The sequence below is a fragment of the Hypanus sabinus genome, chromosome 24 (assembly GCF_030144855.1).
Source record: "Hypanus sabinus isolate sHypSab1 chromosome 24, sHypSab1.hap1, whole genome shotgun sequence".
Lineage (NCBI taxonomy): Eukaryota > Metazoa > Chordata > Chondrichthyes > Myliobatiformes > Dasyatidae > Hypanus > Hypanus sabinus.
The window spans coordinates 36923008-36938180 of NC_082729.1; the positions used below are offsets into that span (position 1 = coordinate 36923008).

Here is a 15173-nt window from a genome sequence, read left to right on the forward strand (position 1 = left end):
CTTGGTTAGGATGTAGATGTGGGTGGCACCAGGCTAACAGTCTGGGGGAAGAAGCTTTTACCCAGTCTGACAGTTCTGGTTCTGATGCTGTGATACCTTCTGTTTGATGGCAAGAGGTCAGAGATTGCAGGATCATTACACACGCTTTTGTGTGGCGATATGAAACTGTTGTGCACAAGTTCATTAGTGCAGATCTGATAGAGTTTGGCAGCCAGGAGAGCCTGGTTCTATACAAATCTGTGCTGTCTGAGTGGAGTTTGCACACTGTATTGCTCTCTGCACTGCTGAGCTTCCAATCTCTGGCACTGGATCCACGTCTGCAACAAGTAGTGTAACAGTCCAGTCTATCACAGGCAAAGCCCTCCCCATCATTGAGACCATTTACAAGGTGTGCTGCCAGAAAGTAGCATCCATCAAGGGTCCCTATCATCCAGGCCATGCTCTTTTCTCACTACTACCATTGGGAAGGAAGTACAGGAGCCTCAGGAGCTCCCACACTACCAGGTTCAGGAACAATTCAACCATCAAGCTCCTTAAACCAGTGTGGATAACTTCACCCCACCTCAACAGTGAACTGATTCCACAACCCATGGACTCTACAACTCATTTATTTTCATATCTGCAAATTTATTTTCTTTTGTACACTTTGTCAGCCTTTCTGTACAGTTTTTCATAAATTTGATTGTACTTCTTTATTTTCCTGTAAATGCCTGCAAATGTGACACGTACCTACTTTGATAATAAATTCACTTTGAACTTTGATGAACACTAACTTCAGTGCCCTGACTTTTGAGGAAAACAGGACAAAATACATTGGACTGCTCCAGTCAAAAGACCCGTAACGGAAACGATCATCGCAGGAGGTCTGACTCAGATATACTGCTGTGACTGGCCAGCCCACAATGCCTCTCCTTCACACGAAAGATCAAAACCAAGATACAATTCAAGATCCATGGTGTGTACAGGTTTGGTATGGGAAAGCTGTGGTTACACTGGAAACAGTGCAGGAAAGATTTACAAGGATGTTGCCAGGACTAAATCTGATAAGATACAGGAGCTGAACTAGGCCATTGGGTCTGTCGAGTTTGTTCTGCCATTCCATCACGGCTGGTTTACTTTCCCTCTCAACCCCATTCTCCTGCCTTGTTCCCATAACCTTTGTCACCCTGACTAATCAAGAACCTATCAACCTTACTTTAAATATACAAAATGACTTAGACTCCACATGAATTTGAATTTATTTAAATTTTACATCCGTCCAACATGAGGGAGTAAAAATCATTGTGTTATGACTCCGTCACAATATATGTTTTATGGCTTGTAGAAGGAAACTGTCCCAACCGCAGCCTGTTGGTCCTGGTTTTAACGCTGCAGTACCATTTGCCAAAAGGAAGCAGCTGAAACAGTTTTAGTTGGGGTAACTGGAGACCCTGATGACCTTCTTTACACACCTGCTGACGTAAATGTCATCAATGGAGGGAAGTTCACATCCACAGATTCACTGGGCGGTCCGTACATCTCTCTGCAATGCCCAGTGATCAAGGTTGGTTCAGTTCCTGTACCAGTCAGGGTGCTCTAGGTGGGGCCCCTGTAGGAGGTCTTGAGGATTTGGCTCATGCTGAACTTCTTCAGTTGCCTGAGATGGAAGAGATGCTGCTGTGCTTTTTTGCCACACAGCTGGTGTATACAGTCCAGGTGAGATCTTCGGTGATGTATATATCAAGGAACTTGAAACTATTCACCCGCTCAACTGTAGTCCCATTGATGTTGATCCCCTTCCTCCTGTAATCCACGAACAGCTCTTTTGTTTATTGGACACTGAAAGAGAGGTTGTTATCTTGGCATCACTGTGTCTGGGTGTTATGAACCTCTCCTCTGTAGGCTGTCTCATCTCCGCTGGAAATAAGGCCAATCAATTTCGTGTTCGTCAGTGGCAATGAATTCAACAGATTCACCATCCTCTGGCTAAAGAAATTCCTCCTCATCTCGGTTTTAGAGGGCCGTCCTATTCTTAGGCTGTACCTTCTGGTCCTAGATTCCCCTACCTTTGAAAACATCCTTTCCACCTAGGGTATTCAATATGTTTCATTGAGATTCCCTTCCCCTTGTTCTGCTGAACTCCAGTGAGTACAGGTCCAGAGCATTCAAACACTTCTCATACATTAACCCTTTCATTCACACAACCTCTGAACCCTAATACCAGCACTGCCTTTCTTAGATAAAGGGTTCAAAACTACTCATACTACTGCAAGTGTGTTCTGACCACTGCATTATAAAGCACTACACCCTTGCTTTCTACATTCTAGTCCTCTTGAAATGAATGTTAACATTACATTTCCCTTCCTCACCACCAACACAACCTACAAGTTAACCTTTAGGGAATTAGCTGCTGAGAGTTGAGGCAAAAGACAGAAGATTGCAAAATGGTTACGGCTCTGTTCTGGATTTCAGCCTAAGTCTTCATTCCTTGAAACGTAGGAGTGAGGGGGTGAACTTATAGAAAAGTCTATAATTCTGAGTTTAAAATTAGGTGGACGGTAACAGGGAAGGGAAAAAAGGTTTAGGCCAAGAGGGAAAGATTTAAAACAGATCTGAGGGATAAGATTTTCACGCAGCAAGTGGTGAGTATGTGGAACGAGCTGCCAGAGGAAGTGGTTGAGGCAGATAAGAGTAGTATCATTTTAGAAGCAATTGGATAGGTACATGGAGGGGAGCAGTGTGTGGTGTGCAGGGATATGGGCTGAACACAGGACGGGACTCACAGTGTGGGCATTGCGCCTGGGTCCATGCTGTACTTCTCTACAACTACGTGACCCAATGTAAGAAACCACCAGCTTCAGCACATACTTCGAGAAGAAAGAGATCTAGAAAGCCAAAGGCCACATGTATTTCACAAAGAGACTGCCTTTTTGTCTAATGCTCGAACACAGATCAGACTGTAGAATGCGAAGAGTTCACAATTCAAGTTTATTTGTTACGTTTACATTGAACATACAATGAAATGTGCGCGCTGTTTGCATTAACAACCAACACAATCGAGGACGTGCTGGGGCAGCTCGCAAGTGTCACCACACATGCAGGGCCAACATCACATGTCCACAACACAAGACCATAAGACGCAAGAAATTAGGAGCAGACTTAGGCTATTTGGCCCAATGAATCTACTTTGTACACGACACACAGAACAAGTTAAGCAACAAGACAACATTCCTAAACACTAAAAATTCTGCTGATTTAATTTGTTATTTATTCAGATACCGTGTGGATTAAGCCCTTCAGGTCATGCATTAGGTCAGCAATCCCCTTAGCTTAATCACGGCACAATTTACAATGACCAATTGACCTACTAACCAGTATGCCTTTTGACTGTGGGAGGGAACTGGATCACCAGAGGGAACCCACATGGTCACGGAGAACGTACCAACTCCTTAGACATCAGCAGGAACCGAACTTGGATAGCTGGTACTGTAAAGTGTTGTGCTAACTACTGCACTACCATTCCAGAAATGGTAAAAATCTAAAGTAACACACGCAAAGCACTAGGGGAACTCAGCAGGTCAGGTAGCATCAATGGAGAGGAATAAACGGTTGACGTTTCAGCCACCTTTCCTTCCTCCCATACACATACACAGTCCTCCAACCCCAGGACGGTCTGCATTCTTTAGCCTCCAGCATTATTAAATAGTTTTTATTAAATATAGTATTTTTCACTTTAAAAGTTTGTGACAAGATTTAGCAGACTTGCATTCTGAATGCTCATGTTCAATGGGCAAATTAGAACTCATGTTTCAATCAATTCTGCAGGTTGTCTAGAGCAATCTAAGTAAAATCCGTTTCTCAAGCGCACCAACAAAACAAAATCATACTGATAACAAAAAATTCATTACACATAAACCAATCACATTTTGCTAACAAGAGAAATCTGCAGATGCTGGAAATCCAAGCAGCACACACAAAATGCTGGAGGAACTCAGCAGGCCAGGCAACATCTATGGGAAGGAGTAAACACTCGATGTTTCAGGCCGAGGCCCTTCAGCCAGATTTATCAATCACATTTTGCTTATTACCCTTGGAAAATCATATCCCCTTGCAAGATGGCAACCTCCTGATTTAGTACAGATACACAGGAAACCAAAAGTCATCCCGGACCTCACCCAGCCACCAGTGCATCTGAACCAAGAATTGGATCGGTAACCAATGTGACTACCAAGGGGTACACAGTGGTACTCAATTCTATCCAACTGTTGAAATGGCTATTTCAATGCAAATCAAAACCTAGGGAGGACCCACCTGCAGCTGAGAGAAATTAAAGTTTAATGCAAAGGCTTTTGAACCCCATGACCAAGAAAGGACATGCTGGCATTAGAGAGGATGAGAGAAGGTTTACAAGAATGATCCCAGGATTGAAAGGGTTAATGTATAACAACTTGATAATGCCTCTGAGTCTGTACTCACTGGAGTTTAGAAAATCAAGTTCAATTATAATTCAACCATACATGAATACAGTCAAACAAAACGGCATTCCTCCAGAGCCAAGATGCAAAACATAGCACCAACAGTCATACGCAGCACAAGGTACATACAGCACATATAAGACAGCAGTAAACATACAGTCACATAAAAATATATATAACCCAAATCCGTGAGCAATATATCCTATAACTTGAAGGTGCCTGAGTGTTGCCAGCAAGAACAGTTTTCAGTAGTCTACAAACGTATACATGCACGCAATCCAGCTTGTCTTCCACTGAGTGAACACTAGAGGGCAGCACCAATGGGAGGGACCCAACTCCCAATCCATCGTGGACGACATGATACACTGCTTCCGGCGTCTCTTTCCCTGGAGTGCTGCAACGGCAAGCCTGAGGCACGAGGCTCAGTCTTCGCTACAACCGAGGCCACACAGCTCCCCCACTGTCGGTCTCCCCAGTGAACCGGATGCAGTATTTTACATTACCAGTGTCCAAAGGGGTCTTGCGATCACAGGAAAACTATCTAAGACAATAACTTGTTGTCAATAACTGCACACCACCTTTGGGCACCGACTCTGAAGCTTCTATAGTCGGCAACGACACGGTCCAGCTACTCTGCTATCGAGCAACTCACTGACAGGATAGACCTGCAGTAGTTGAATTTCTTAATGTCCAACAGTATGTTGAGATCATAATAAAAGACATTTAAAGAAACAAAAACAACTTTGAGGCTGCCGTATCCAAGTGCATTGCTACTGAATATTGATAGGCCTGGATAAACTGGACATGGAAAGGATTTTTCCAGTAATTAGATAGCATCAGATTTAAAGGATCTCATTCATCTCTGTTCTAAAGGGAGAATTTCTTCAGTCAGTGTGATGAATCTGTGGAATTCGTTGCCACCTGTGGCTGTGGACGACGTGTCATTGAGTATATTTAAAGCAGAAGTTGATAAGGCTCTTGATTAGTCAGGGTGTCAAATATTATAGGGAGAAGGCAGGAGAATGGGGACGCGGGGGAAAAATAAATCTGCCATGATGGAGTGGTGGGGCAGATGGAACAAAATTCTCTTCTGATGTCATATGGTCCTAACAAGTGGTCAGGGGAAATGTCTTGTAACGCACAGAAGGAAATTAATCTGTTCGCCCTTCCATCACACTCAGACATGCAGAATGAGACAACAATCTGCCTGGAATCTTAAATAGCTTCAAAGTGGGCTTGGTGAGGAAGAAAATGAAGAGAAATTGCCTTTCAACTCACGAGAGAGCATAGGCCATCAACTTTTTGCTGTTGATGTTTCTGTAGCAGGCTATTTTTTTTAAACAAGGTCGACGCTCAACCCAGCACCGATGGAAAGCGTGCACAGGAGCCGGCTAGATTCAAACTCGGGACCTTCTGCCCCAAAGTCCAGCACAGGTGTCACCACGCCACCAGCCGGCTATGCTTGGTGAGGGAAGTCCTCAAATTTCCTCTCTTCCTGAAGACACCCCTTCAACAAGAGAAGCAGAGACCAGAACCGAGCAGACGGGGATTGGGAACTGCAAGCATACATGTCTTTACAGCAATCCCATGCTATGGTACTGGCAAACTAACGAGATGTTTTAAAATAACAAGGCTTGTGTTATTAACACATTTTAAAATAGCACTATATATATATACCTAAACATATACACACACATATGCATACATTAAAAAGTCAACGTGGAGCAGAGAGCAGGCTTGTAAATCTGGTTGGAGAAAAAGGCGTTGGGAATGGTGGCGAGGGTGGAGTGCCACGGGGAGGTGTGTGGGACAGGTGGCAGAGGAGGCGTGACGGGGCAAGAGGACGATGCAGGTGCAGACACACCCAGTCCTGAGACACCAGTCAAGGTCATTTGATTCCAAACAATTTGTTTATTGATCATTACAGAATGTCTCTCTGGTGCTTCCCACTCCCTTCCCCTTTTCCCAACCATGACTCCCCTCTCTCTGACCCCTTCTCACTCTGTCCACAGGAAACCCATTTCAAAATCAAGTTTATCATTCAAATATATCATGAAATTTGTGTTTTTTGCAGCAGTGCAGTGCAATATATAAAATTACTACAGTACTGCGCACTTTAGCAAGTTGTGTGCTGGCTATATTGACACAGGAAGCGACTGACACTTGTGGGCTGCCCCAGCAGACAGTGCTAGTCATTGATGCAAACGTTGCATTTCACTGATGAAGTTTGAAGCCCAGTGTTTGCAGGTATGCGGCCATGTCTGCTGGTGACTGGAGGCCTGTCCCAGGGTTAGAGGACTGAATGTGTGACGGTGGGAGGGAGGAACAGGGCTTGTTTTTCCTGTTCTTTTGGTGCCTGTTGTGTTGTATGTTGTCCTGTTGAGCATTGTGGGCTTGCTTCGTTGTTGCTGAAACATGTGGTGACACAAGTTGCCCCCAAAACACTGGTGTGTGGGTTGTGAATGCATGTGATGCATTTCACTATGAGTTTCAATGTGACAAATAAATCTAATTTTTAAACTTTTTTGCCTTCAAATCAGTGATTCTCCTACCAGTGATCCAAACATACAAGCTCAAGTAAAACTGCAAAAATTTCGCCACAAGGTACTATTCACCGCCTATCGGACGAGAGGTTAATAGAATGTCCCAGCTACACTCATGGTCTGAAGAACCTTGGAGGCTTGCTTGTTTGTTTTGACCAGTAACCTGCCTCCACGGTTATTATCATCTGGCCGTTTAAGGGAAATCACGACGCGATTCAACAGCTTCGTGCTGACCAATTACTTTGGGTGCATCACAAAAGTGACGAGGAGGAATGCTCTTTCACCCTGAATATTCATTTTCTCTTGTATGGCACTTAACGTGTTAATTTGCTGAGGGTTCTCCTGTGGTCCTTTGTGAACCTCCGAGGGAGCAGGGGAGAGCCGCCGCTTCCAAGTTCACCCTCTGAGTCGCTCACTAGTCTACCCTGCTAACACAGTAACAGTCCTTCCTTAATACTGGGTCAAAGTCCAATAAAACAATAGAATCTGTGTCGTTTTTTGTTGATTCTATTGCATTTCTTTGAAACTACCGTGAAGGCCAGAAAGAAAATGAATTTCAGGTGACAATAACAAATTTACAATGAACTTTAAATCTGTGAAACTGCCTTCCACAATAGTCTTGTGGAGGTACCTCCACCACAAGGGCAGAGGCGCAGGCTCACCATCACCTCAAGAGGCAATTACAGACAAGCAATAAATACCCCCTCACCAGCAGTGCACACACAACATGAATAGAACTTCTCGTCATTCTTAAGACTGAACACATTCAGAAGGGATTGAAGTTACATTTCCAGCAGTATAAATAGTCTATATGGCAAAGATTCTGATCTCCCATATGTGACATTTATTTGTTACTGTGAATGAGAACAGGAATTTATTTGCCATTGTAAAAACCGAGTTCCAATCATGATACTGATACTGAGGCACTGGTAGATGACACTTGGGAGTATCGAGTGCAGTTTGGGTCCCTTATCTATGAAACGATGGGCTGGCATTGGAGAAGGTCCAGAGGAAGTTCATGAGAATGATCCCAGGAATGGAACGGTTAACCAATGAGAACCTATGGTGTGTGTGGGGGGGGGGGGGGGGGGAGAATCTCATTGAAACCTATTGAGCATTGAAAGGTCCAGATATTGAGTGGACGTGGAGTTAATGAAGAAACTAGGCCCTTGCATTGCCAAAGGTTAATACACAAGCTTGTTGCAAGACTGGGTATAATAAGCTCTTTGCATGCTGTAGTGTACACCCCAATTGCAATGAACCAACTACTGCCCACAAATACACGAAAGAGCCCAAGAGTCGCCATGCCAATCCATCAAACTGGTAAAGTGTTTGTCCTGATTGCCATGGATCAGTTGGAAGGGTGATGTCACAATCGGCAGGGGCCAGTTGGAAGGGGGAACGTCACAGCTGGCAAGGGGACATTTAATGGGACCATTGGCATGGGTTAGCTGGGTAGATTGGCATGGGCCAGCGGTAAGGGATAATGTCCTCACTGGCACAGTTGGTCAGTGCAACATCCCAATTGGCCGGGACCAGATGGTAGGGGTTGTGAATAATAGTGACCATTGTCCCAATTGGCAGGGCTAATATCATGACTGACACAGGCCAGCAGGATGGGGCAACATCTAGCCATGATTGGCACAGGGCCAGCTGAAAGAAGGCTACATCCAGTCACCACCGTTTACTGGCTGGCCAGATGGGCGGGCCAATGTCTGCAACCAGGCTGGCCGGATCGGGGACGGACAATGTCTACGAACATTTACAGGCCAGCCGGAACAGGGCTAACGACACAACTCACATGAGCCGGATTGATGGGGGGCAAAGTTCATGACTGGCACTGGGCCAGTCGAATGGGGGCCAATGTCTCTTACCATTTACGGGATAGCCAGATGGGGAGGGACAACGTCCGCGACTGTTTACAGGTTGGCCGAATCGGGACCAATGTCCGCAACCGTTTATAGACCAGCCGGATCGGGGACAACGTCTGTGACCATTTACGGGCTAGCCGGATCGTGCCAACGTTCATAACCGACACTGGGCTGGCCGGATGGTGGCCAACATCTGCAACTGTTTGCAGGTCCGGACGGATAGGGGCCAGCGTCCGCGACCATTTACGGGCCAACAATCACGACCGTTTACTGGCCGGCCGGATGAGGGCCAACGTTCGTGACTGGCACTGGGTTGGCCAGATGGGGGCCAGCATCCACGACCGTTTACTGGCCGGCCGGATGAGGGCCAACGTTCGTGACTGGCACTGGGTTGGCCGGATGGGGGCCAGCATCCACGACCGTTTACTGGCCAGCCGGATGAGGGCCAACATCCATGACTGGCACGGTCAGTATGGGGGATTGCAACCCCACCTCCCCCAAAGGACAGGGGCCATTTCCACCTAGATATCTGAAGGAAGGGGAGTGCGACGTCCTGACTGGCCAGGAACCCCATCACCGGGGGTCGACGTCCTGATTGGCGAGGGCATTCCGCTCCCCCCCCCCAACCCCGTTCCCTGGGGCGACCTTCTGATTGGCTGGGGCCCCGTTCCCAGAAGGGAAACGCGACCTCCTGATTGGCTAGGGGGCCCCCCACGTTACCGGGGTACCCAGCGCCCGGTGCCGGTTGCTAAGGAGCCGCGAGGCCGTTATCCTTCTCCCCGCCCCCCTCCCGCTCACACCAACCGCCGGCTACCGGTAAGTGCGGAAATCCTCCCATGTCTCCCCTCACCACACTCTAAGAAAAATTCTTATAGATTTTTACTTTTAAAAGTACCCTGCCGGCTTGTTTATTTTTTTTATTTCCCTCCGATGTAAATTCCGCCCTCCTTAAAGAGGCCGGGCCTTTCCCCACCTCAGCCTACAGCCCGCCTTCCCCCCCGTCCTCCCCCAGCGGCATAGCTCGGACCGCCGTCCCCGGCGCTCACGCCCCTTCCTCCTTGCCCTCCCTCGGGGCCGCGTCTCCCTCACCGACCATCCGCCAAACCCCCCGGATTACTCACAGCCTCTCTCCAGCGCTCGGCGCGGCGGCCATTTTCAAATTATTTCGAGCGCGTCACACCGGCAAAACCGCCCAACTCTCGCGAGGTTTTTTTTCCTCTCTAACCCCCCCTTCCCCCCCTCCCCACCCGCTCTTGCTCCAAGAGGGGGCGGGGCCGCTGTTATTTTTAATCTTCCCTCCCCCACCAACGGCTGCCGGCGGGCCGGGTGTCACGTGATCCCGAGGGGGATTTTTTTTAGATCGTGGGGAGAGGAGGAGGGGGAGTTACTTCGCTCTCCCGCCCAAGCCGCATGACTTATCGCGAGAAGTGGCGGTCCCGCTTCTCGCTCCGATTCTGACCCCTCCCCCCACGCGCACACACAGCCCCCCCCCGAGATCGAATTAATCCCGCCCACTTCTTCTAAGCCACGCCCTCTCCCCACGGCTCTAATTAATACAAACCACGCCCCTTCTTGTGAGCCAGTTCCCTCCCTCCAATTAGCTCCAAGTACAAGTTCAAATTCAAGTTTATTGTCGTTAGACTGTTTAGGTCTGTTTACCGCCAGATGAGTCAACGTTCCTCCGGACCAAGGTGCACAACACTGTACATATATGACTTACAAACATAACCCATATTACCATAAAGTGTAATGTTACTACAAATAAATTCACAAATGATATGATACAGAGACGATACAGGTGAAAAAAGTTAACAGCATAACGCTATCGGAGCTTCGTACTTCATGAGACCAGAGTGGTGTCAGGGTGTTCAGTAATCTTACAGCAGGAGGGAAAAAGCTGTTTCCCATCTTAAAAGTCCTTCTGGTGCTGTACCTTCTGCCTGATGATCGGGGTCAAAGAAATTGTGGACAGACGGGAGGGATCACTGACAATGCAAAGAGCCCTGTGTGCGTAGTGCTCCCAATAAATATGCTGGGGTTCCCAAACTGAGGTCCGCAGACCCCTCGGTTAATGCTAGAGGTCCATGGCATAATCGGTTAATGCTGGGACTCCTGCCCTAATGGGTGGAAGAAAGACTCCCCAGCAAGCAGTCCTCACATTCCTTTGTGGGGACTTGTGGTCAGATGCCTTGCAATTCCAGACAGTGATGCAGCTTGTCAAGACACTCTTGATGATGCTCCTGTGTAAAATGGGGAGCCTCACTGGTCTCAATCTGCTCAGGAAGCAGAGACATGGCTGTGCTTTTTTGACTGAAGAGGTGGTGCTGAGGGAACGGGTGAAGTTGCTACATAAGAGTGTTACAAAGCTTTCCTGCCCCATAGAGGCAAATGGTTATAGTGTACACACTCACGGTGTAAATAGCATGGAAATTAACTTCCTGAAGTAAACATAAAGTAACAGCAATACCATTATATATAACTGCGGGGCAAAATAAGCAGAGTGTCAGCAATACAAATTCAGGGAATGTAAAAGTAAATGGCTGACTTTACACTGAGCGTAAAGTTCAGCGACTGTAAAGTACAGTCCAAGGTGGTGTCAGGGTTTTTAAGGACAGGTGATGGCATTGGGAAAGAAGGCCTGGGGAAACAGGCTCCTCTGTTGATGCCAGAATATGTGGTGACACTAGTTGAATTTGACCCTCCTCCTACCCGCACATTATTGGGTTAACAGAAACAATGCATTTCACTGTATGTTTCAAATGTGAATTCTGCCTGATGGGAGCATCGAGAAGAAGACATGGCCCGGTTGGTGGGGCGGGGGGGGCGGTCCTCTAATTATGATTGCCACCTTCGTCTTGTAGGTGTCCTCGGTAAAGGGCAGAGCTGTACCCGTGATGGAATTGGCTGAGTCCCACCCGTCTGGGATGCAACCAGTCACAAAGCTTTCATTAGGAGTTTGAGGAGATTTGGTATGCCGCCAAAGACTTCCGCAAATGTCTACAGACATACAACGGACAGCATTCGAACTGGTTCCATCACTGCACAGGATCGGGCAAAAGCCACAGATTGCTGTAAACTCCATGGTGGGCACTAGCCTTCTCGGCATTGAGGTCACCTTCAAAAGGCAACACCTATCAGTAAGCAAGCCCATCACCTGGGACATGTCTTCTCATCAGACACGGAAGCCTGAAGACATGCACTCAAAGTTTTTGGAACAGCTTCTTCCCCTCTGCAACAAGATTCCTGAACGGACAATGAATCTATGAAGACTCCTCAGTGTTTGTTTTCCGCTCTTTTTGCACAACTTTTAGAAATACACACACATAATGATTGTAATTTGTAGTTTTTATTGCACTGTATTGCTGCTGCGAAGAACAAATTTCACAACATATGCCAGTGATATTAAACCAGATTCTGATCCTGCAAACCTCACGAAGGAGGCTCATCAGCTGGGCGTGAGGGATCTTCCTTCACCCAGGGGCAGCTAATGCTGCCTCGACCTTTCAGGAGCCCAGGGTGGTGAAGAGTTAATGCTTTTCCACCAAGTTGTGTCGAGCCATACTGTGGTGGCTCTCATTTTCCACTACTTATTCCATTTTTATACTGTGTAGAACTCTTAGGTATGTATATATAGCTAGGGTGCTGAAGACTTTTGCACAGTACTGTAGTAATTTTATGTATTGCGCTGTCCCGCTGCCACAAAACAAAACAGCTTTCATGACATATGTGAGTGATGATAAACCTGTATGTGCACAGTACTGTATAGTTTGTATTATAATTTATAGTAATTTTTGTGTATTACACTGTACTGTTGTTACAAAACCACAAATTTCACAACGTATGTCTGTGATAATAAACCTGACTCTGATTCTTATTTGTCGAATTTTGTCAGTCTGTGAATCTCCTCGAACTTTGAAGAACATAGAGACCTGGCACACCATCTTCATGGTTACATCTATGGCCCAGGATAAATCCTCCGAGATGTTAGCATTCAGGAATGTAAAGCTTCATACCTAAAAAACAAAATTCCCTAACACTCTGCCCCGCAGGGTGGCACGGTAAATCCTACAAAAAGTAGTGGATACGGCCCAGTCCATCACGGATAAATCCCTCCCCACCATTGAGCTGTCACAGGAAAGCAGCAATCCACTATCAGGGATCCCCCACCACCCAGGCTGTGCTCTCTTCTCACTGCTGCCATCAGGAAGAAGGAACAGGAGCCTCAGGGCACACGCTACCAGGTTCACGAACAGTTATTACCCCTCAACCAACAGGCTGTTGAACTAAAGGGAATAGCTTCACTGAATTTAAAAATGCAAACATGAGGAAATCTGCAGATGCTGGAAATTCAAGCAACAAGTGCTGGTGGAACGCAGCAGGCCAGGCAGCATCTATAGGGAGAAGTACAGTTGACATTTCGGGCCAAGACCCTTCATTCTAACTGAAAGAAAAGATAGTAAGAGATTAGAAAGTGGGAGTGGGAGTCGGAAATCCAAAATGATAGGAGAAGACAGGTGGGGGAAGATGAAGCTAAGAGCCAGGAAGTTGATTGACAAAAGGGATACAGAGCTGGAGAAGGGAAAGGATCATGGGTCGGGAGGCCTAGGGAGAAAGAAAGGGGGAGGGGAGCACCAGAGGGAGATGGAGAACAGGCAAAGAGTGATTGTGAGAGGGGCAGAGAGAAAAAGGGGGGGGGGATAATAAATAAATTAATCAGGGATGGGGTAAGAAGGGGAGGAGGGGCATTAACGGAAATTAGAGAAGTCAATGTTCATGCCATCAAGTTGCAGGCTACCCAGCCGGTATATAAGGTGTTGTTCCTCCAACCTGAGTGTGGCTTCATCTTGACAGTAGGGGAGGTCATGGATAGACATATCAGAATGGGAATGGGACGTGGAATTAAAATGTGTGGCCACTGGGAGATCCTGCTTTCTCTGGCGGACAGAGCATAGGTGTTCAGCGAAACGGTCTCCCAGTCTGCGTCGGGTCTCACAAACATATAAAAGGCCACACCGGGAGCACCAGATGCAGTATACCACACCAGCCGACTCACAGGTGAAGTGTCGCCTCACCTGGAAGGACTGTCTGGGGCCCTGAATGGTGGTGAGGGAGGAAGTGTAAGGGCAGGTGTAGCACTTGTTCTGCCTACAAGGATAAGTGCCAGGAGGGAGATCGGTGGGAAGGAAAGGGGGGGGACGAGTGGACAAGGGAGTCGCGTAGGGAGCAATCCCTGTGGAAAGCAGAAAGTGGGGGAGGGAAAGATGTGCTTAGTAGTGGGATCCCGTTGGAGGTGGCGGAAGTTACGGAGAATTATATGTTGGACCTGGAGGCTGGTGGGGTGGTAGGTGAGGACAAAGGGAACCCTATCCCGAGTGGGGTGGCGGGAGGATGGGGTTAGAGCAGATGTGCGTGAAATGGGAGAGCTGTGTTTGAGAGCAGAGTTGATGGTGGAGGAAGGGAAGCCCCTTTGTTAAAAAAGGAAGACATCTCCTTCATCCTGGAAGGAAAAGCCTCACCCTGACAGCAGATGTGGAGTGACGGAGGAATTGCAAGAAGGGGATGGCATTTTTGCAAGAGACAGGGTGGGAAGAGGAATAGTCCAGGTAGCTGTGAGAGTCTGTGAGACTTATAGTAGATATCAATAGATAAGCCGTCTCCAGAGATGGAGACAGAAAGATCAAGAAAGGGGAGGGAGGTGTCGGAAATGGACCAGGTAAATTTGAGGGCAGGGTGATCCTTTCCCTTCTCCAGTTGTGTATCCCTTTTGCTAATCAACTTTCCAGCTCCTCCCCTTCCTGTCTTCTCCTATAATTTCAGATTTCCCCCTCTCCCTCCCACTTTCAAATCTCTATCTTTTCTTTCAGTTAGTCTTGACGAAGGGTCTCGGCCCAAAACATCGACTGTGCTTCTTCCTATAGCTGCTGCCTGGCCTGCTGCGTTCCACCAGCATTTTGTGTGTGTAACTTCACTGAACGTCACTGAAATGTTCCCACAACTTATGGATCACTGTCAAGGGCTCTTCATCTCATATTCTCGATATTTATTGCTTATTTATTTATTATTATTATTATTTCTTCTGGAATTTGCAGTTTGTGGTCTCCTGCACTCTGAACGCTCAAGTTGGTGCGGTTTTTCATTGATTCTGTTATAGTTATTATTCTATAGATTTATTGAGCATGCTCACAAGAAAATGAATCTTGGTCTTTTTTACAGTGACATATACATACTTTGGTAATAAAGTTTACTTTGAACTTTAAACGGCAGTGTAGTGGTTAGCACATCACTTTATGGCACCAGGTAGTGCC

General features: G+C 46.9%; 1 protein-coding gene across 1 annotated transcript in view; it reads right to left on the reverse strand.

The window, feature by feature from the left end:
- The window catches only part of mecp2 (methyl CpG binding protein 2), an 81716-nt gene extending 71585 nt beyond the window's left edge, over positions 1–10131 (reverse strand). The window contains exon 1 of the mRNA XM_059949636.1: positions 9990–10131. Coding sequence (XP_059805619.1) covers positions 9990–10021 — 32 coding nt within the window. The 5' untranslated portion in view covers positions 10022–10131. The remainder of the gene's footprint in view (positions 1–9989) is intronic.
- Positions 10132–15173: the final 5042 nt, after the last annotated feature.